This window comes from Phoenix dactylifera, unplaced genomic scaffold, assembly GCF_009389715.1.
Source record: "Phoenix dactylifera cultivar Barhee BC4 unplaced genomic scaffold, palm_55x_up_171113_PBpolish2nd_filt_p 000649F, whole genome shotgun sequence".
NCBI classification, from domain to species: domain Eukaryota; kingdom Viridiplantae; phylum Streptophyta; class Magnoliopsida; order Arecales; family Arecaceae; genus Phoenix; species Phoenix dactylifera.
The window spans coordinates 80,850-100,566 of NW_024068039.1; the positions used below are offsets into that span (position 1 = coordinate 80,850).

A 19,717-nucleotide genomic window follows, 5' to 3' on the forward strand; every position below is an offset into this window, starting at 1 on the left:
TTCATTGCCTAATATGCAACAAAAAATTAGCCATTGAATATTTATCTATAATAATTTATTAAATTATTTTATTATATTTTAAAAATAGTTTTTAAAAAAAGGAGTAAAATCGTGTATCTTGTGCACTACATAGGCTAGTATTAATAATGAGAGTTTCTACTTGCGTTTCAAAAATAGTTGAAAGAAAATCATATCATGCATGGGTGATATGTTAGCTAGTTATTTAAAGGTTTCTTAGATGACATGCCCAAGGTATAACTTGGGATTCGTGGCAGGATTTCGTAAGGACCACATAGCAATCCATCGTGAGATTTCAAAGTTCAAAGGAAAAAATCATTCAACAATTGACATCAAGTAGGGTGCATGGTAAAGTGGATATATATTAGCCGTCACGGATTTTTCAAAATTGGACAGTTTATATGGCACCATCCTTATCCTACTAATCACATGATTGGCCAGTTAGTTGACCAAGGTAGGAACTTAATTGCTTGTTATTTTGAATGTAATGAGCTGACAATATTTTACTTCTTTTGTGATTAAGATTTTAAGTCCAATAATGGGATCGGAGGTGTTGTCGCCGTCCTCCTATATGGAAAGAAAGAAAAAAAAAAGGGGAAAAAATTAAGAAAAAAAAAGAAGTTAGAAAGAAAGATGAAGAAATATATTATATACCCAGCTGAATGATCGCGACCACCATCAGGGCGGGTCCCATGAAATTTAAAATTTTATTTGTAATAATTTTTAATTAATGGAAAGAAACTTTTTGCCTTTCTTAATAAGCTAACAGCGAGAAAGCTGTGAGGGTGTGGGGAATCCAACGGCAAAGTCGGCAAAGTCGGCAAAACAGCGTGGGCTCCGAGCTGTCCCAGGGGAATTGGAAACCCAGAATCGGCGGGCCCCGCTTTCTCCCGAAGGCAACACGGAGAAGGAACCCGTCTCATGTGCTATCCCTATATAAAAACAGAAGAGGCGTCCCACCTACACCTGACTCTCCCCCTCCTCTGTCTCTCTGTAAGCTCTTGCTCTTCTCATTCTCTATAATCTTCTCTTTTCTATTAGAAGGAAGAAAGGAAGAAAGGAAGGAAAGGAAGATGCCGAGTGAAGGGACAGTTAACTGCATCGATATCCTTCTCGCCATCATCCTTCCTCCCCTCGGAGTTTTCCTCAAGTTTGGCTGCAAGGTAACGCCCTCCTACTTTCTATTCATCTTTCTTTGTTCCTTTCTTTTAACAAAGAAGAGAAAAAGAGATCATCACCTCTGCTTCCAAATCTACATGACTTTTTGCTCCAGAGTTTGTTCATTATTTTTGTCCTTTTTTCCCACTGAAAAAATATTAGTATCAGCAACCTAAAACTGATTTTTTTTTTTACTTCTTTTTTTATTTGGAAAAAAAAGGTGGAGTTCTGGCTCTGCCTGGTGCTGACGCTGTTCGGGTACCTCCCTGGAATCATATACGCCATCTACGCCATTACCAAGTAAGAAAACTCAGGTGAGCCTCCATTTTCTTTCTTTTTTTCCCCTTTCTTTTTTGCCTTTTTTTTGGTGTTGAGTGCGAGCAGGTCAAGTTGGTTTGGCAGGTAGGGGAGATTGTGGGCTGGTCCGAAGTTGCAGCTACCTTTGATTGCCGGCTGTTGGATTCCTCTTCCTCTGCGATCGATTCTTGGCGTTGATGGGATTATTATAAGTGTTCTTTATTTTGTAAAAGTTTAATCTTTTGTATTGCTATTGTTTCAGAGATTTTCTCTGGGTGTTTGTTGTGGGCTGTGCGATGAGCTGATATTGGTGTCTATTCAGTCATGTTGGAAAGTTTTACTAATTGTTATCAGTTAATGTGACATTAAATTTGGAAGGGAATTCTCCCGGTTTCGATAAATTGAAACATCAAAGTATAACCCAATCGTACCCAGCGACATTAAATGCTTTCTTTATTTCTCTTAAGATACAGTGAAATTGGTGAAGAAATAGAGGGATAAACCCAAATTAATCTGTTTCATTGCTCCATTTGACGATTCGAGACTAGAAGGTATACAAAAAGACGGGATATCTTCAAAGGTATCGTCACAGACGGGGAATATCTTAAAGGCGTTGTCCTGTCGGCAGACGGCAGTAACGTCTTATATCCGTGAATTGAGAGTTGGACAGAAAACGTCAGAGATGAGCTCTCGCCGCCGTCGGCAGTAACGGCTCTTATCTCCGGAAATTCAGAGTTGGACAAAAAAAATTTCTGGTGCCCCAAAAAAATTCGCCTGAAAAGTTCATCAGTTATGCATCTATTCAAACTTACAAGAATAATTTTACTTCTATTTCTCTATATTTGTACTAGAGTAACCTAAAAAGATCATTAAACTTATTATAGACTAATTTACCCGCTTGAGATACATATGCACAAAATTTGGTAGCAAGAACTGTCACATCAAAAATTTCACTGTGAGCCAAATTTTCGGATACAATCATTTTCCAATTCATAAGAAATTAGACAATATGAGATAATATGAGAGAAATTTGACCACACGGCAGAAAAACAAATTGACATAAGAGTAGAGACGTGCTCTTAAATAAATTCCATCTTAATATAAAAGTTTTATTATTTAGAAAACTTTTTATCTTTTTATCTGAAACAGAAATATAACTCAGACTCGGAAAATAATATATCTTACCAATTTAAATAGAAATTTTATATTATAATTTTGCAGACATTGATTGGAAGAAAAGATAAAGGATTTTATCTTATTTTTTTCTTATGAATTTGATCCGAATTTAGAGACTTAAATCTCACTAATAGAAATATAGAGGATTGTATAGAATAGTTTTAATTATTTTTAACGAAATTAAAAGACTTGGAATCTTGCTTTTAAATTTTTTTAATATTTATTATTATTATATTTTAAGAGATTCGAGTTGAACAAATTTGACAAAGTTGATTCTTTTTTTCCTTTCTGATCAAAATATGTGGAATATTTCATTGTTGGAGAATGTCTTGCGCTCTTGCATGTTATTTGCCCAAAGTATTTTAAACCACCTATGTATCCACTCCACAAAACATTTAGACTTTTGATATATATGAGCCAGACCATATCAATTATGCGAAAGCAATAGAAGAATAACGTTTCAGCATCTCATCTCTCGGTTGCATAATGGGCATGAAGCATCTATCCGCTGAGTCCTTTTTCTTCTATTTTGCAAATATGATAAAAGTAGAAGTATATAAATAGTAGCTCTCCAAGTAAATATTTGAACGCTTTGATATGAGTTGGAGAGGTCTAAAATCAAGAAACTCCAACTAACTTGCTTTTTTGATAAAGCCGTTGCCTTTGTCTATCAACATGGGCCAGGTTAGAGTGGTGTATTAGAATATGGGATGGATCCATCCATTTGCTCTATTTTGCAGAAAAATCAAAATGGTCTTATGATTGGATTGCTTCTAGAGTATAGGGCTTCAGGATTGTGAGACACTTCTTTTGCTGTATCAAGACGTTTTCGAGATATTTGGGTGACTTAATATAATTGATTGTATCCGTTGCCATAGAATCCCAGACCGAGGTCAGAATGCAGCTCCGCGGACCTTGAGGTCGGCAGGAGCTGAGCTAAATGAGGCGGCCGAGGTGTGAGGAAGCTGACTTCCTCCGTGAATGGCCTACAAGAAATTGGCTTGCCGGAGAGTTTCCGACGGGGGAGCCTCTGATACCTAAGTTAGAATAAAGAGGCAATAATGTGGAAGGAAGAAATATTAGCAGAGAGAATTCTCTCTGAATGAAAATCACATAACATTACATATCCGAGGACTCCAAACTATCCCTTTATATAGGGTAGTCTATTCTGTCATCATCCAAATTAATGCGACGTGTGTTAATGTCCTGTCATACGTTTACGATGTGGGCATCTTTCCGCATGGGCGGCATACAGTGCTGATTGCATGTCGAGGGCAGTGTTGTCACAACAACAGATTGCCAAAGTCTCAGCCTTAATCGGCACATGCTGATCGACTCCTTGGCTCATTGGCTCTTCGGTTGGGGCCAAGGTTGTCCACCTCAGTTTATACTGAGGTCAAGGAGGTCGATCCGATTCGAGACTGAAGTGTCCAATATTTCTTCCATATGTATCTATTGAACGGCTTTGTTAAGCTAGCCATTTCAACAAACACAAAAATAAAAAATAGTTATATTATAAGTTATACTTCAAGGAAAAACAATGTGATTGTACGTACTAGAAAACAATCAATCACTAACTGACAAAAGATTTTCCTTCTCTTTCCCTCGATGTTTGGCCTCCACAGGCAGGATGATGAACATTTGTATCAATACTAAAAAATAATAAAATAATATATAATAAACAGGCCTTGGACCATCGTGGTCAGTGCTTGCACCTGTTGAGTGAGCAGGTTGAACTGCTCATTGTCCACAGGCGCGGCGGGTTATTCCAATAGAGCGGGTTCGAGGCTTTGCAATGACCCTCGGGAGGTTGGGAGCGCAGCGTTGTAAAGCACACGATGCATCGCGGGCTTCTCGTAACATTATGCCGGTTGTCTCTCCCTTCGTTAGATGTCGATGTTGCTGGAGCAATGCCCTTTCTTTTGCGCCAATCTGTTGCTACCGGATCCGGGCTGAGGTTGGAGTGCAGCTCAGACGACTCGGAGGTCGGCTAGAGATGAGCTGAGCTGGTTGGACGAGGTGTGGAGGGTGGATCTCCTCCGAATGTGGCCTGCAAAATATCGTCTTCAGGGAGAGTTTCTGGCGGGGGACCCTCTAATGCCTAAGTCAGAATAAGAAAGCAACAACATAGAAGAGAGAATTCAACACAGTATGGTCTCTGTGAGTAATATTGCATGTGTACCTAAGGTCCCCCGAGCTGCCTCCTTATATAGGGGTTCTCACTTTATCGTTACCTAGCCTGACATGGTGTGCAATGATGACCACGTAATGGCTGGTAGTACAACCGAAGCATAGGAGCCAGTCTGCATGGGCGGTGGGTAGCTAGAGCTGTCGATTGTTGAAAATGTCAACCCTTGTCGACGTGCTGATTGTTCTCTTCGACCGATAGTTTCTTAGTTGATTGGCTCCTCGGGCAGGGCTGAGGTAGCTCACTTCGGCCGATCGGCTGCTCGGCCGGGGCTGAGCTTGTTCTTCTCGGCTTACGTACGAGGTCAAGGGGTAGGTCTGGCCTGAGGTCGAGATGTCTAATATTTTTTTCAACACATGCCCCCTACGAGGCCGAATTGCCTTCTAGTTTGGGCGATGAAAGTCAAGTCGTTACTTCGATTGAGGGTGACTTTCATCATGGGCAATAAATACGTCAATCTGTCTTCTCAAAGCATCCTCATATCCAGGTTGTCCCGAGGCATCATCACTGTAGGGTTTTCCTCGATGCATCATTACTACAACGATTTTGGCAATTCACCGTGCCGTGTCCCAAGCTGACATATGGTGTGATCTACCCCAATAGTTGAATCGACGCTTTAATCAGGGTAGTTCGCGACTCTATATAAGGGGGTTCCCAACCTTCAGTTTCCACTTCTCACCTCTCTTGCTCCTTTTTTCAACTGCTCGAGTAGGCTCCCGTGTGGTGCTCGAGTGTCCAGGTCTACAATTCTGAGCTGCTCGATCCTTTTCTTGTCTTTTTCTTCTTCATCCTGAGACTTTCTCTCTACCCCTTCTTTGTGCAATTGATGGGACCTTACCACCTTGTCCCAACCCAATTGGTGCCAAACTCTTAGCGTGTCTTAGTTGGTTTCCTTTCTCCTTGTTTCATTCAGAGCATCTGAGCCTCGGTGTCCCTTTTTCCAGGTTGCTTCACCTTGAAGAGGCATTCTCGAGACAATAACTGGCTGTAATTTTCTCCTCAGAAAGACCATCAACTGCTCTGAGGTATTCCCTCTTCCATCTATGGATGGAAAGGGAGGTTTTTCTTCATTCACTTCAAGCAACCATGGGGGTTTGATATCATGAGGAGGGACCTCAGAGAGATATGAATCGGCGCCCAAGGACGTCCAATGATGGCTAAAAGGCCTTGGATAGGCTTCTAAAATTTTGATTCGGCATCCCTACCTTGCATGAGCTATTGTCCGAGGAGGCTCTGATTAAGGTCGGTCTGAGCCCGACCGACCCCTAGGATAAGCTTCTCCTAATTTTTTTTTATCTTTTCACCTTAGTATTGTGGGCTAACTTTGTCTTTGGTTTTGCAGTTCTCGCTGCCATGAAGACTGATCTCTTATTAATTCTCTAGATGAAGATGAAGAAGAAGTCAGCCACAACCACCAAGAGTGAGGCCCCCCAAAGAAAAAGGTTGAAAGGGGAGTCCTCTTTGGCTCTTGCTATTGAGGCCAACCCCGAGGTCGTTGTCTGAGGCTCGAGAGGAGATCAGGGACCTTGAACCTGAGGTCGAGGTAGCATCGTTGATCAGATCGGCTCCTTTAGATGGGGTCATCCTTGCCTAACCTTATGCTGCCATGATGCCTCCACACTGGTCATCCCCCAAGACCCACACCTCGGGTCTGTCAAATTCAGACCCATCTGCTTTGGCCGAGACGGGCTCCTTAGCACTAGCCCGCACCTCTAGGACCTACATCACCGAGTGGTCGGTTGAGGAGTCCAATTCGGCACTGGAGTCTCCCAATGTGGCAAGGGAGTTGGTTTGTTACATGCAGGTCCGGGGATGATAGGGAAACCATGCGCTCCCTTGACTTTGCTGATTTCTTCGACCAAATCTTCGCTACGATCATCTGGGGAGGTTTTCAACTTGTGAATCTCCAATAAGTCGCTTACTTTGATAACTAACCTCCTTCCTCTTTTCAGCATGCACTCAAGGTTGGTATGTAAGAGAGGATCAAGGTATTCTAAAGGAGTGTCCCAGAGTACAAGGTGAGGGTAGAGACCATTAAGAAGCACACCCATTTGGCCAATGCGAGGGCGGAGGTTGCCGAAGAACAGGCTCGCAAAGCTGAGTAGAAGGCGAAGACAATCAAAGACAAAGTCAAGTCAATGGAAACTCATGCATTGACTGCGCAGACTAAGGCTACGATCATGGAGAGGCAACTATCCATGGCCAGAGAGGCCTATCGTTCTACCGAGCAAAAGACCGTGGAGCTCTCTGAGAAACTACTCCATGTTGAGCGGAATGTTGTCCAGGCTGGGGAGGATGCCATTTGTGCTGAGGCGAGAGGGTCACAGAGAAGGTCAAAGAGTACCACACCTTAGAGAAATTTCGAGAGGAGACATTGCAGAATGCAACGACGCATTCAAAAAGGGCTTCGAAGTATGCTAGGCTCAAACTTAGCGGACTGGATTGGGAGCTCTTCTTCTCAATCGAAGAAAACTAGATGTCTCGACTAGCGTTGGTGGCAATGGTGAAGGTGGAGGATGAAGCCCCATCTTTTCTGCCTTTTTGTTTTTTTATTTTTTACTCGGGTTGGCCAAGCTTGACATATTCTCTTTTTGTTTGGCCTTTGCTGAGATCAATGTAAAAATTCACAACTTTAATGAGAACGAAGAATTTCCAAAGTACCTGGCTTTGGTTTTTTCCTTTTTTTTTGTCTTTTGTTCGAGTTTAGGTCATCGCTCCGAGCTTTGACCTTCTTTTATAGCTCTTTTTGTTTGGCTTCTTCCGAGGTTGGTGTATACAATAAAAGATAATAAAAGTAAAGAAATTTCCAAAGTACCTCACTTGGGCCTTTACTTGTGTTTGACCACATTTCAATATGAGCTTGTGTTGTCGCGCCAGGATCTTCTCCTTGTGAAGCTTTATCTTGTCTTGCGCTCCTTGGTTGATCCTTTTGGAGTTTGGCTCCCAAGAAATTTTGAGTGAGCTCGGCTGAAGGAGGTCCCAAGTCGGCCAAGGTGTCTCTTTTCATCTCTGGACTATGGTCCTAGAGGCATCCCTGAAGAGGAGTGACACGCCAAGCCTTCAACGTGAGGGTCAGTCTCCTGCGTGGGCCATTTATGACCTGATGAGGTTGAGTGGTGCGCTGAGCCTTCAGTGTCAGGGCCAATCTCCTACTTAGGTCATCTACGACTTGAAGAGGTCGAGTGGCGAGCCAAGCCTTCGGTGCGGAGGCCGATCTCCAGCTTAGGCCATTTACGATTTGAAGATGTCAAGTAGTGCGCCAAGCCTTATTTATGACCAAAAGAGTCCGAGTGGCGCACCAAGCCTTCGGCTCGGGGGCCGGCCTCCTACTTGGTCCATTTACGATTTGAAGAGGTCGAGTAGCGCACCAAGCCTTCGGTGCGGAGGCCGGTCTCCAGTTTAGGCCATTTACGATCTGAAGAGGTCAAGTGGTGCGCTAAGCCTTATTTATGACCAAAAGAGTCCGAGTGGCGCACCAAGTCTTCGGCTCAGGGGCCGGCCTCCTACTTGGTCCATTTACGATTTGAAGAGGTCGAGTAGCGCACCAAGCCTTCGATGCATGGGCCGTCGTCTTGCTTGGGCCATTTATGACCTAAAGAGGCCGAGTGGAGCGCCAAGCCTTCGGCGTGAGGGGCAGTCTCCTACTTGGGCTATTCACAACTTGAAGAGGTCGAGGGACACGCCCAGCCTTTGGCGCGGGGCCCGATCTTCTCCTCTTTGGACAGCAGTCTCAGAGGAATTTCGAGTGGGCTTGATCTTGAGGAGGCCCAAGGTGTTCCCGAGATGTCTCCTTTATTGGGGCTCAGACATCTCTGGGATGACCCAAGTCGAATACATTTGTCGCAGTCATTCAATCTGAAAGACAAATATGATAAGAAGATTTTTCATTAGAGATAAGTTCAGGTTCCAATGGACCTCACTGATAAATATGAGTTGATTTCTATGAAGACCTAGGTTTTTAGGGCAGTGAAGAGGGCTCTTGAGCTATCACAAACCTCTCTCACGCTGAGGTGAGACACTCTTCAATTCTCTTCACTCCTTGCATTTTTCCTTTCCTACTCGCGCGCGCGCGGGGGGGGGGGGGGGGGGGGGGGCATGGCTTCCTTTGCATTGGTATATTTGTCGGCCCGCGCTAGCATTTCGATAAAGTCGATGGGGAAGCGCTTTTTCTGAAAGAAGAGAAAGCTCGACGACCGCAGGCTGCTCTTCATTGTTGACATCGTGATCAACTGATTTAGGTCGCGGACCTCCAAAGTCTCTGCATTGAAGTGGTTAACATAGACCTTGAGCGACTCTTTCTCCTTGATGTCGAGGAGTGCATCTGAGCCGCGACCCACCTTCAGTTAGAGACGAAGTGTGTTGCAAAGAGACGGGCGAGTTGCTTGAAGGAATGGATGGAACCAGGCCGAAGTCTGGAGAACCAGAACCTAGCTGACTTACATAGGGACGCAAAGAACACCTTGCAAAGGATGATGTCAGTGGCTCCATGCAGCATCATGAGAGCCTTGAAGCTCTTAAGATAGCCCATGGGATTTGAGGTGCTGTTGTACAGCTCTGTCTGAGGCATCTTGAACTGAGGTGGTATCGTTTACTCCATGATCCACTTGGGAAAGAGGGGCTTTGAGGAGAAGTTGAAGTCATTGTTCGCCCTCGAAGCCCGTCTCTTAAGGGCTTAAGTCTGTCAGTCCATTATTTCAATTCTCCGATCGAGATTGGCATCCCATCAGGGCGGGGCTATATATGGTGAGGAGGTGATAGGGTTGGAGAGGAGTCTTTGCTGGAAAGGGGGCTCGGAGCACGCCGTTTTCCCTCCTAACTAGAACTCCTTAGCAGGGTGCGCCGACTCTGTGGGTTGTTCCGATGGAGCGGGTTTCGAGTTTTGCAACAACCCTCGAGAGGTCGGAGCACGGCATTGCGAAGCACGCGATGCGCCGCGGGCTCCTCGTGACTTCATGCTGGTTGTCTCTTCATTCGTTAGATGTCGGTGTTGTTGGGGCAGTGCTCTTCCTCTAGCGTCAATCTGTTGTCGCCGAATTTGGGCTGAGGTTGAAGTGCAGCTCGAACGACCCTGAGGTCAGTTGGAGATGAGCTGAGTAGGCTGGACGAGGTGTGGAGGGTGGATCTCCTCCGGATGTGGCCTGCAAAAAGTCCGCTTGTCGAAGAGTTTCTGGTAGAGAACCCTCCGATGCTTAAGTCAGAATAACAAAACAACAACATAAAAGAGAGAGAATTTCAGCAGAGTGTAATCTTTGTGAGTAATATTATATGTGTACCTGAGGTCCCCCAGGTTACCTTATATAGGGGTACCAACTTTGTCGTTATGTGGCGTGACGAGGCGTGCAATGATGACCAAGTAGTGGTCGATAGTACAATCGTGATGTGGGAGCTGGTCCGTGTGGGTAGTGGGCAGCATTGTTGGGGCATAGGCTGTGGTGTTTCTACAACTATGGGCTGCTAGAGTTGTCAGTTGTTGGGACATTCAGCCCTTGTTGACACGTGTTGATTGTTTTCTTTGGCTGATGGTTTTTTGGTTGATCGACTCCTCGGGTGGGGCTGTGGTAGCTCATTTCGGCCGGTCGGCTGATCGGCTGGGCCGAGGTTGTTCTCCTCGGCTTGCATTCGAGGTCAAAGGATAGATTTGGCTCGAGGTTGAGATGTCCAATATTTCTTCCAACACGTAGAAAGCTTGAGACTTGTTTGATATCAGTTTTTTCACCTCTTTTTTTAAAATGAAAATATAAGATTTAATGTAAAAAATTATTTAGTTATTCTATTTTTTATTTTTTAATAATTTTTACTATTTTTGAAAAAATAGAAGTAAAAAATGTTTGCTTTTATTTTTTAAAATATAAACCATCAAGTTGATGGCGCCTTGTATTAAGGAATGAAGCTTCAGAAGCGACATGCGAGAGGTGGAAGCGGTTGCTGGTAGGGCTGTTAACGAGCCGAGCCGAGCCCGAGCCTCCGCAGGCTCGGCTCGGCTCGTTTCACAAATTTCCTGGCTCGGGCTCGGGCTTGGGCTCGGGCTCGGTGCCGAGCCTTGTATTGGGCTCGGGCTCGGGTGGCACAGCCCGGCTCGGGCTCGGGCTCGTAAAGCTCGTTTGCCCGAGCCCGAGCCCGCCCCATCCCCATCCGGCCCCCATCTCCGTCGCCCGTCGGAGAGAAGAACCCAGAAGCCGGCCATCCCCATCCCCATCCCTGCCCCCATCTCCGTCGCCCGTCGGAGAGAACAACGAGCAGCCGAGCTCGGTTCCGAGTCCCGACGGTTCGTCGTCGGAGAGAAGAACGAAGGAGAGAAAGAAAAGAAGAAGAAGAAGAGAAGAAAGAAGGAAAGAAAGAAAAAAAGAAAAAAAAAAGAGAGAAGAATAGACTCACCTCATCGCGTGCGGCGGCCGCCGGCTTCGGCCGCGAGCACCTGCACCGCCGGCACGGGCGTCGGCCGCAGGCACGGCCGAGGAAGCCGCGAGCTCGGCCGCGGGCGCCGCCGGCCGTGGCCCGACCCTCCCGTGCGAGGGACTCCTCGGCTCCTTCCCTGATTCGCCGGTGGAGGAGGGCTTCTCATCCCCTCCTCTATCGCAGTCTCGCCGGTAGAGGAGTCGACAAAGAGAGGAAAAGGGAGGGGGAGAAACGGAGAAGAAAGAGGGGGAGGGGCCTCGCGTGCTTCTTTCCCAGGCGGCGGAAGGAGGCAGCGAGGCATCGGCGGTGGTCGGCGGAGGAGGAAGGCGAGAGGGGACTCGGGGGAGGGACACCGCCACACTGACACCGGGTGCGGGAGCCGGGAAGATTCTGGAAAAACCCAGAAGGAAGGAGAAGAAAAAAAAATAAAAAGAGAGGAGGTGGTCGGTGGAGGGAATGGGTTATTGGTTGGGCTCGTTTGGGCTCGTGAGCTGCTCGGGCTCGAGCTCGGGCTCGGGCTCGGATTTAAACGGGCCTCATTTTGGGCTCGGGCTCGGGCTCGTTTGACTAACGAGCCGAGCCCGAGCCGGGCTTTTACCGAGCCGGGCTCGAGCCGAGCCCGAGCAGCTCGGCCCGTTGACAGCCCTAGTTGCTGGAGAATCAAAATGTGATGAGTGGAAACATGCACAAAATCAACTACGGCAATCATCAAAAGAAAGTAGTGGACGATAGTAGTTGGAACCGAAATAAAAAAAAATACTAGTCGGATGTTATGAAGAATATGCTTAAATATGAAATTGTAACATTAAAACGAGACCGTTCGGCTACCAGTCAAGTTAATTATAATTTTTTAATTAATTTAGCTTTCAATTTATCATTAACATTTTAAATTCTATGTTCACAGTTTGTAGCTTATCGAATCTAGTTACTGCTCTCTTTCCTAAGAACGGCATCCAAATATCAAAATTTCTTGAAGGTGAATACAGTAGGACCTACTACGATTTATGATTTGTCCCTTTTCCAATCAAGACGTTAGTGCGCCCATACGTCTATCTGGACGGTTCATCATCTTGTCCCTGTCTCAGGGATAAGGAAGGAGAGTGTTCCAACTGACATGAAAATTGTTGGAATGTCATACAAGAAAATACTCTTTCAATTATAGAGCCAAGCTGGGACGAAAGGACCATTGCTACGCACGTGAAAAGCTACCTATATTAATTGACGTGATCATATCATTTATTGTTCGTAGTACAAATTTTAAACATTTGTGTTCATAGAATGTCTACGTTGGAATGATTTCTAGAGAAACATCTGTTCTTGTGGTCTTTATTTTGATTTTGGTAATGACTAGGACTTGTAGCAAGATTTTGTTATCATGTTTTTTTTTGCAAGTCTTCTCATCTAGGAGCATTATGATTCCTTCCATAACCTTATTCCATTGGAATATTTTTTATGTGTGCTCTAGTTTTTCATCTCTTTTGGCATATAATTGGTTTTCTTGTGCATTTTACATTTTCCAACGGATATATTATTAGGCCTAAAATAGTATATTAGTTTGGGACTACTTGGATATTCATATAAGATCAGGTTACACATCCTATAAGATTTATGGACCATTTAAGTATGACTCTATATCAGCCGAATACCATCCCAAATTCTATAAGGAGAATAAAAAGTTTTTAGATTTGAATAGACTTTTAGTAATGCAAGATGGATGGGCCAATAGGCCCGATTTCTAAAGAACTTTCAGCCCAATCCTGTAGAAATATCAAAATCAGCCCTTAGTCTATTTAACCAAGATATATTTTTCTTAATTTTATTGATGCTGATTGGCAATGCACATGGTTAACCATTAGATTGCGGCATGTCTAAGAAAGTGATTTTAGAGTAGGTTTACTTGCATGCACATGCTATGTATATTTGTTTGATTAATATAAGCTAAGTGATTCTTCATGCGCATAGCACATCCACTTACTTGTGATTTTCATGTGGAACTATTAAATCTTAGAGGGGAACCTCAACAGAATATTATTGCTATACTTTGATGGGATCAGATGATTACTTCTTTTCATAATAATCTTTTCTTCTGTTAACTAAAAGTTATATTTGCTAATAAATATATACATATACAGAAGAAAGAAAATATATCAGGGTTCTTAGAGGTGGCGAATCCCGTTGGCACGTGGGAAAGTCGGCAAATCCACATGCGCTCCCAGCTGTCACTCGGCAATCGGAAACCCGCTCCCCCAGCTTTCCCCCGCAACCGACAGCGAAGCCAACGCGGGGAAGGTTCTCTGTCATGTGCTATGCACGTGCCATACATCCATAAAAGCAAGGGGTGCACGGTGCACCCTCTTTGTGCTTCTCACTCGCTTTCTTCTGCAAGCCCTCTTTCTCTTTCTCGGTATCACTTCAGGTGAAGAAGAAATGGCAGACGAAGGGACGGCTACCTGCCTCGATATCCTTATTGCCATCATCCTTCCTCCTCTCGGAGTCTTCCTCAAGTTTGGCTGCAAGGTATATATATATATATATAGACACACACACACTTCACCTCATCTACTTCATCTTCTTCTAACCTTTTTGGATCTGTGATCGATTATTTTTTAGTTTTTCTGAAGGAAAACTTAGAAACATCATCTAGATGTAAAGAAAGATCATTTTTTTTTTCTTGGGGTGTTTTTCCTTTCTTTCAAGTTTTTGAACATCCATCTTTCTCTTTATTCAGATCATTCTGATTTTGTGACTCTTTACTACAAATTTGGTTCTCCTTTTTTCTTTGGGTTGGAAAATGATGTGGAGAGCCTAAAACTTTGATAATTTTTCTTATATATCTTTTTTTTTCAAAACTAGCTGAGATAAAGTTAAAATCCTCAAATAGATGCAACAAAGATATTTAGTTTCTCGGTTTGTCTTTTTCTTGCTCCCTTGGCTTGTCTTTTTTTAATGTTTGGTCTTATCTTGAAGAAGTTAATATCAAGAGCCTAACTTGATTTTTTTCTTCTACTTCTTTAAACCACCAAAAAAAAAAAAAAAAAAACTAGGCGGAGTTCTGGATCTGCCTGCTGCTGACGATACTCGGATACATCCCCGGGATTATCTACGCCGTCTATGCCATCACCAAGTAAAATGATAAGGTAAGCATAAATTTTCCTTTTTTAATTTTTTTTGGCTGTGTAAACATCACCAAAATATTAAAAAACTGGTAACGTTGGCTTTGTAGGCAGTGGAGGTGGTGATGGTGGTGGCTGCTGTAATCTTTGTTTTCCAACCGTTGGAATCTTCTTCTTCTTCTTCCTTTTTCTTTGTTTCTCCTTTTTCTTTATCCTGTTTTGTTCATGGATGATTAATCTGTTCTTTGTCTTGTATATTTTAAGCTCTTACTTCCTAGAGGCTTCTCTGGGTGTATGATCATGTGGTTGAGGGTGTCTGTTTGGTTACTGCTACAAAGGGTTTTCTTATCAATAAATGAGCATTAAATAATTTGGATCTTATGTCATTGCTTCCGTTACCTGCTGTTTTCATGCGCTAAACCAGTCTTTGCCGCTGTGATTGAATTGTTTCTTTATTCCCCATAAATAAAAATCTATTTCACCTTTTTCGGAGAAAAGAAAGCAACGATTCGGTGCCAATGTTTTCAAGGAAAAAAAAGAAAAATCTATCTTATCCAATGAACCAGGTAACATGATGCCAAATTTCGAACCATTGTAGTCTTAAAGTGACCGACTTTGTATCCCTCCTTTAACACCTTTTTGTCGTTGAAGACGAGAGAGAGAGAGTAGAGAAAAAGTAATCCTTCACAGGTCAGCACTTGGCAATTGATAAGCTTCAGTGTAAGGTGAATAAACTTCTCGCAGTCTGCAGGCCCAGGGGAGCATCGCATCATTCTTTGATGGCACACACTACGTGATGTGCCCACCCACTCCACATGCCTCTCCGTGCCAATCAATCAATTGGCCACCTACTTCCAGTACTAGTGGGGTTACCTCACAACCAAACCTCTAGCTTTGTCAAGTGCTTCCTTCTTGCTAAATTACTAGAGGAATGGACCAGATACTGCAGCTGGGACCGTTCACATCATTTGTCTTGTTTTTTTTCCTTCAACCTTGCTTTGAAGTTGGGCGACAACTGTTAATTTTACATGTAATATTTGGTGATCATACCATCCTACTTGCACCGCTGTCTATACTTAACCCATGAACCATTGTAACATGCATCGGAGTCGATGGAGCTGTCTGAATCATGCTAGCCTGCATCATTGTATGCCAACTCGCAATTCACGTCATCTCTGGGCCACATGTAAAGAATACAATTCCAAAAGGCTAGCGGCAGGGTGTGAACGTTATCCTACATGAAAGGTGACGGGAATGAATTTCGATTAGGATGTCACATTGTGGGCTTCGAAAAGACAACGTAACCACGGCATCAGTGGCCTATATATATATATATATATATATATATATATAGAGAGAGAGAGAGAGAGAGAGAGAGAGAGAGAGAGAGAGAGAGAGAGAGAGAGAGAGGAGGAGGAGGGGGTGGGGGAGGGGCGTTGGGATGTGGTTTGGATTAGATACCATGAAAGGAAGCTGATTCCACAAAATCAAATTAGTAGAATAAATATGACAAGTTGCTGTGAAATGGCGAACTACTTTGCCATGCTACGCAAGATACCAAATTATAGCCAGTGTTGCAGGAGTGGCTTAATGCATTTGGGATCCCAGGACGAATTCATTAAGAGGAATTTTTTCTTCTTTCTATTTTATCTTTGAGGCATTTTCTGCAGTGAGCCGGCCTAAGGTGAACCCACTAAGAGGACCATTTTTTCTGTTTTGTCTTTGAGGCCTTTCCTGCGGTCGGCCTTCTTTGGGTCGGAGCCTTAGGCGACTGCCTCAGTCGCCTAAGGGTTGGGCCGGCCTTGTAGTATTGCCAGAAAGCTGATTCTAGCTGGACACCAAGCTAATAGACTCACTAGAGTGCTTGGCTTATTTGCTGTCTAGATTAGACAAATTGGTTAAAGATCTCTGCAAGATTTTATGGTGGTAGTTCGGTGGTTACTGAGCTCGGGTGGCAATGACTCTGACACCGCATATCTCCAAATTAGCGATTGAAGGTGGAGGTTTTGCTAGGAGCGTTGCTCCAACATTGGATCCGATCTGAAACAAAACGACGAAGAAGTCGATCTATCATAGTGAGTTTGGTAGGGACCCTTCAATGCCTAAACACAACTCTCAAAAAATAGTAGGAGGCCTGAGAGGCAGAATGATAGCATAGGAGAGTTGAAAGAGATTCCCTAGGAAGTAAGGGAGCATGCCGAAGGTTAAGCTTGACTTGCTGGGAGAAAAGGCTATGCTTCAAGGCTGCACTCTCTGAGGCACAGAAAAGGCTCAAGGAGGCAAAAAAAGAATTGAAGGAAAAGGCTGTTTTGCACAAGGAGAAGATTACTCAACTCAAAGAGATGGTAGCGGAGGCAAAGAGCAAATTTTTTTGCATTGAGGAGAAATTCACCTAGGATGAGAACAAGGTGGCTTAAGCCAAGAAGTAAACTGCCAGAGCCAAAGAGAGAGCCCCTCGAGTTGAGGAGAAGGCTATCCAAGCTAAGAAGATGGCTCAACAAGCAATCGATGACTTCAAGGGCTCGGGGGAGTTCTCCCACTATATGTTGGAGGCTACCATAGACTCCTTCAAAAGGGGCTTCAAGGCATGTCAGGCGATGGTCAGTGAGCGACATCATTAAGTCAACCCCAGCCGCGTTGTTCCCAAAGGGCCAAATGCTACTGAAGAGGAGGGATCTTCCTTTGAAGGGGAGGAAGGAAAAAGTGAAGAATAGGATAGATTTCTTTCTTTTTGGCTCAGCCGTAAGATGAGCTTTTTTTTGCATTCTTTCTTTTCTTCTTTTGACCTTCTGCAATCTTTTCGCTGGTCATAAATGCAAACAACTTCTTTTTTCAAGCTTTTTTTTTTGTATTCAGCTTTGATGCTTAAGTGTTGTAACTTAGACCAATATTAATGACTTGCCTGTAGGCTTTGTAGAACTCATTTATTGAGTCTTTTTGGTCAGCATCTCTAGGTTGGTGCTTGGGCAATCATGGACTCTTAGTCGCTTGCCTCTCGGTTTCAATATGCCCAAGGTCAAGAACTAATTATTTTTGAGGCGACTTAGTAACCTCGTGAATAGGAGATCGAGTCACATTACTTCTAGTGTCCTGAGGTATTTTCCTTGGTCTCGCCATTCGGAGGAGGCACTTCATCAAACTTCTAGCCACCTTTATGACAACTATAATTATGTGGTGGTGGTCTTCCAAAGCCCATTCCTTAGGGAACATTTCTCAAGGGGGAGACTAACCACCAGGGGCTTAGAGAGCATGCCACATGTCCGACGATTAGGCTGGACAAGTGAATCTCAGTCATCTAAGCTCATTATAAAAGTAGGAAGTTGCCCCCCAGGGATGGAATAAAGCCCATCCTCTCCTTTTTTTTTTGCCCTTTCTTCCTTCTGTTCCATAGATTCCTTGCTAGTGGAATGGCTCTTTGAGGTGGTCCAGCTAGCTCTCCAGCAAGCTGTGGGAAGAGTGGCTGAAGTCAAGATTGAACTGGGGTATCTATGAAGTAGTGTTGCCCAGTAGATACAACCCAAGAGGGGGGGGGGGGGGGTGAATTGGGTCTTTTAAAACTTTTAAAAGACTTCTAGCACTTTTTGATTAATTATGCTAAGTTGTATATATGCGTAGTGAAAGTTAAACTTAGCGACAGTTTGATGTATAGAATGTGACTTGATTGAGTATGCTTGCAACTAAAGAATTCGCGGATAATAGTTAAGCAAGCAATTTATCTAAGTGAGTAAGTGTGTGAGTTAGATAATGACAAAAAAACATTATAAACACAGCAAACATATAGTGGTTCGGTGCACCCCAGCACCTACATCCACTCCCCAAGACTTCTTGGAAATTTCACTATAATCCTACAGATTACAGTCGGTTGTTTTACAAGCTCACAACCCAACTTGTTGGTTTACGAGCGCACAACGAACTCGGTCGGTTTTCCCAGGCTCACCGACTAGAACCAACCCCGATTGTTTTCCCGGGCTCACAATCAAACCCTTACACGTTGGTTTTACCCTCGGCTCACCAACAAACCTTAATCCCGTTGGTTTTTCCTTTGGCTCACCAACAAACCTTAATCCCGTTGGTTTTTCCTTTGGCTCACCAACAAACCTTACACCGTTGGTTTTCCCTTTGGCTCACCAACAAACCTTTAACCCCTTGATTCAATCCCTTGATTGAATCAAGTTACAAGATATTAAAACAAAGAATAAGAACAAATCAAAGCTTCTTAAGCAAGCAGATATGACAATATAAACAAATAGAGTAAAGAGAAGCCCTCAAACGAGTTTTGAAGATGGAGGAGCTCGACTTCTTCTTTACTTGATCCTCCTCTGATTTGGCATGAAGTAGAGGATCCCCGAGGCAGCACACGGATGGAGAGGAAGCTTTCGGATTCACTTGGATGCTCTTCTTCTCTCTATTTCGTTTTGGATGGCCCTTTTGTGCTTGTGGGAGATTTCCTTTGCAATCTCTTTGAGATCTCTTTCCTAGATGATCTCTCCCACTTCCATAAGTTCTCCCCTAGCTCTCTTCTTGTTTTTATAGCTTTGGATGGCGTGGAAACAAGAATATAGCCGTTAGAGACAAGAAAAAGAGCCGTTGGACACAGTCTGCATTTCCTGACAATGTTACCGTTGGGATCGGAGTCGACTCGCGCGATCAGGAGTCGGCTCGGCTGTAGCAGGAGTCGACTCGAGCTTTTCCGGAGTCGACTCGGCAACTGTTCCAAGTTTGAATTAAAGTTGCCGTCTTGACTGGGAGTCGACTCGACTTAACCCGGAGTCGACTCGCCAACTTCTGGCGCTGACCTGGCAATTTTGGAGTCGGCTCATCCTCTGTAGTCCGTGGATCCTAATTTGAATTTTGTCCACTCGAGTCGACTCGACTGTCCTGGGAGTCGACTCGAATCTCAGAGCCCGAACTCTCGATTCTCTGTCTTTTGGCTCATCCAGTCTTGGAGTCGACTCGAACTTCCTTGGAGTCGACTCGGCTCTCAGTTTCCGAAAGTTGGTCTTCTGCCATCTTAGTGTAGCGCTGCCTTGGAGTCGACTCGAGCTGTCTGGGAGTCGACTCGAATCTCAGAGTCGGAAAACTGATCCTCTGTATTTTGGAGCCGCACTGCCTTGGAGTCGACTCGACTTGTCTTGGAGTCGACTCGCCTCTCAGAGACGAAAATACCGTCTTCTGTCTTGGGGTTGCGCTGTCTTTGGAGTCGACTCGGACTTTGTGGGAGTCGACTCGAATCTTAGTGTCCAAAAACTGCTTCTCTGAGTTTTCCCTTGTGTACCACTGAGAGTCGACTCTCGCTTTCTTTGGAGTCGACCCGGCAACCATTGGAGTCGACTCGAATTCCTCAGGAGTCGACTCGAAGACTATTCTTTTG

General features: G+C 44.2%; 2 protein-coding genes across 4 annotated transcripts; both read left to right on the forward strand.

Moving 5' to 3' along the window:
- Window positions 1–973: 973 nt before the first annotated feature.
- LOC103696737 (hydrophobic protein RCI2B-like) lies at window positions 974–1,893 on the forward strand. 2 transcript variants are annotated; one of them, XM_039119875.1, is made up of 3 exons: window positions 974–1,181; window positions 1,397–1,490; window positions 1,579–1,893. In XM_039119875.1, the coding sequence occupies exons 1-2, from the start codon at window positions 1,092–1,094 to the stop codon at window positions 1,478–1,480; spliced, it is 174 nt and encodes a 57-aa protein (XP_038975803.1). In that variant the 5' UTR covers window positions 974–1,091; the 3' UTR covers window positions 1,481–1,490; window positions 1,579–1,893. The 2 variants fall into 2 exon arrangements, with proteins under 2 accessions (XP_038975803.1, XP_038975804.1); XM_039119876.1 differs by having other exon boundaries at window positions 975–1,181; window positions 1,561–1,893.
- Window positions 1,894–13,572: 11,679 nt separating this feature from the next.
- Window positions 13,573–14,727, forward strand: LOC103696736 (hydrophobic protein LTI6B). 2 transcript variants are annotated; one of them, XM_008778448.4, is made up of 3 exons: window positions 13,573–13,750; window positions 14,278–14,370; window positions 14,457–14,727. In XM_008778448.4, the coding sequence occupies exons 1-2, from the start codon at window positions 13,661–13,663 to the stop codon at window positions 14,359–14,361; spliced, it is 174 nt and encodes a 57-aa protein (XP_008776670.1). In that variant the 5' UTR covers window positions 13,573–13,660; the 3' UTR covers window positions 14,362–14,370; window positions 14,457–14,727. The 2 variants fall into 2 exon arrangements, with proteins under 2 accessions (XP_008776670.1, XP_008776671.1); XM_008778449.2 differs by having other exon boundaries at window positions 14,461–14,727.
- The last annotated feature ends 4,990 nt before the right edge of the window (window positions 14,728–19,717 follow it).

Excerpts from the sequence above, each read along its gene's own strand:
- LOC103696737 (XM_039119875.1), top strand. The coding sequence starts at position 1,092 with ATGCCGAGTGAAGGGACAGTTAACTGCATCGATATCCTTCTCGCCATC. Across the intron at positions 1,182-1,396 it reads TCCTCAAGTTTGGCTGCAAG|GTGGAGTTCTGGCTCTGCCT; the intron begins GTAACGCCCTCC and ends TGGAAAAAAAAG.
- LOC103696736 (XM_008778448.4), top strand. The coding sequence starts at position 13,661 with ATGGCAGACGAAGGGACGGCTACCTGCCTCGATATCCTTATTGCCATC. Across the intron at positions 13,751-14,277 it reads TCCTCAAGTTTGGCTGCAAG|GCGGAGTTCTGGATCTGCCT; the intron begins GTATATATATAT and ends AAAAAAAACTAG.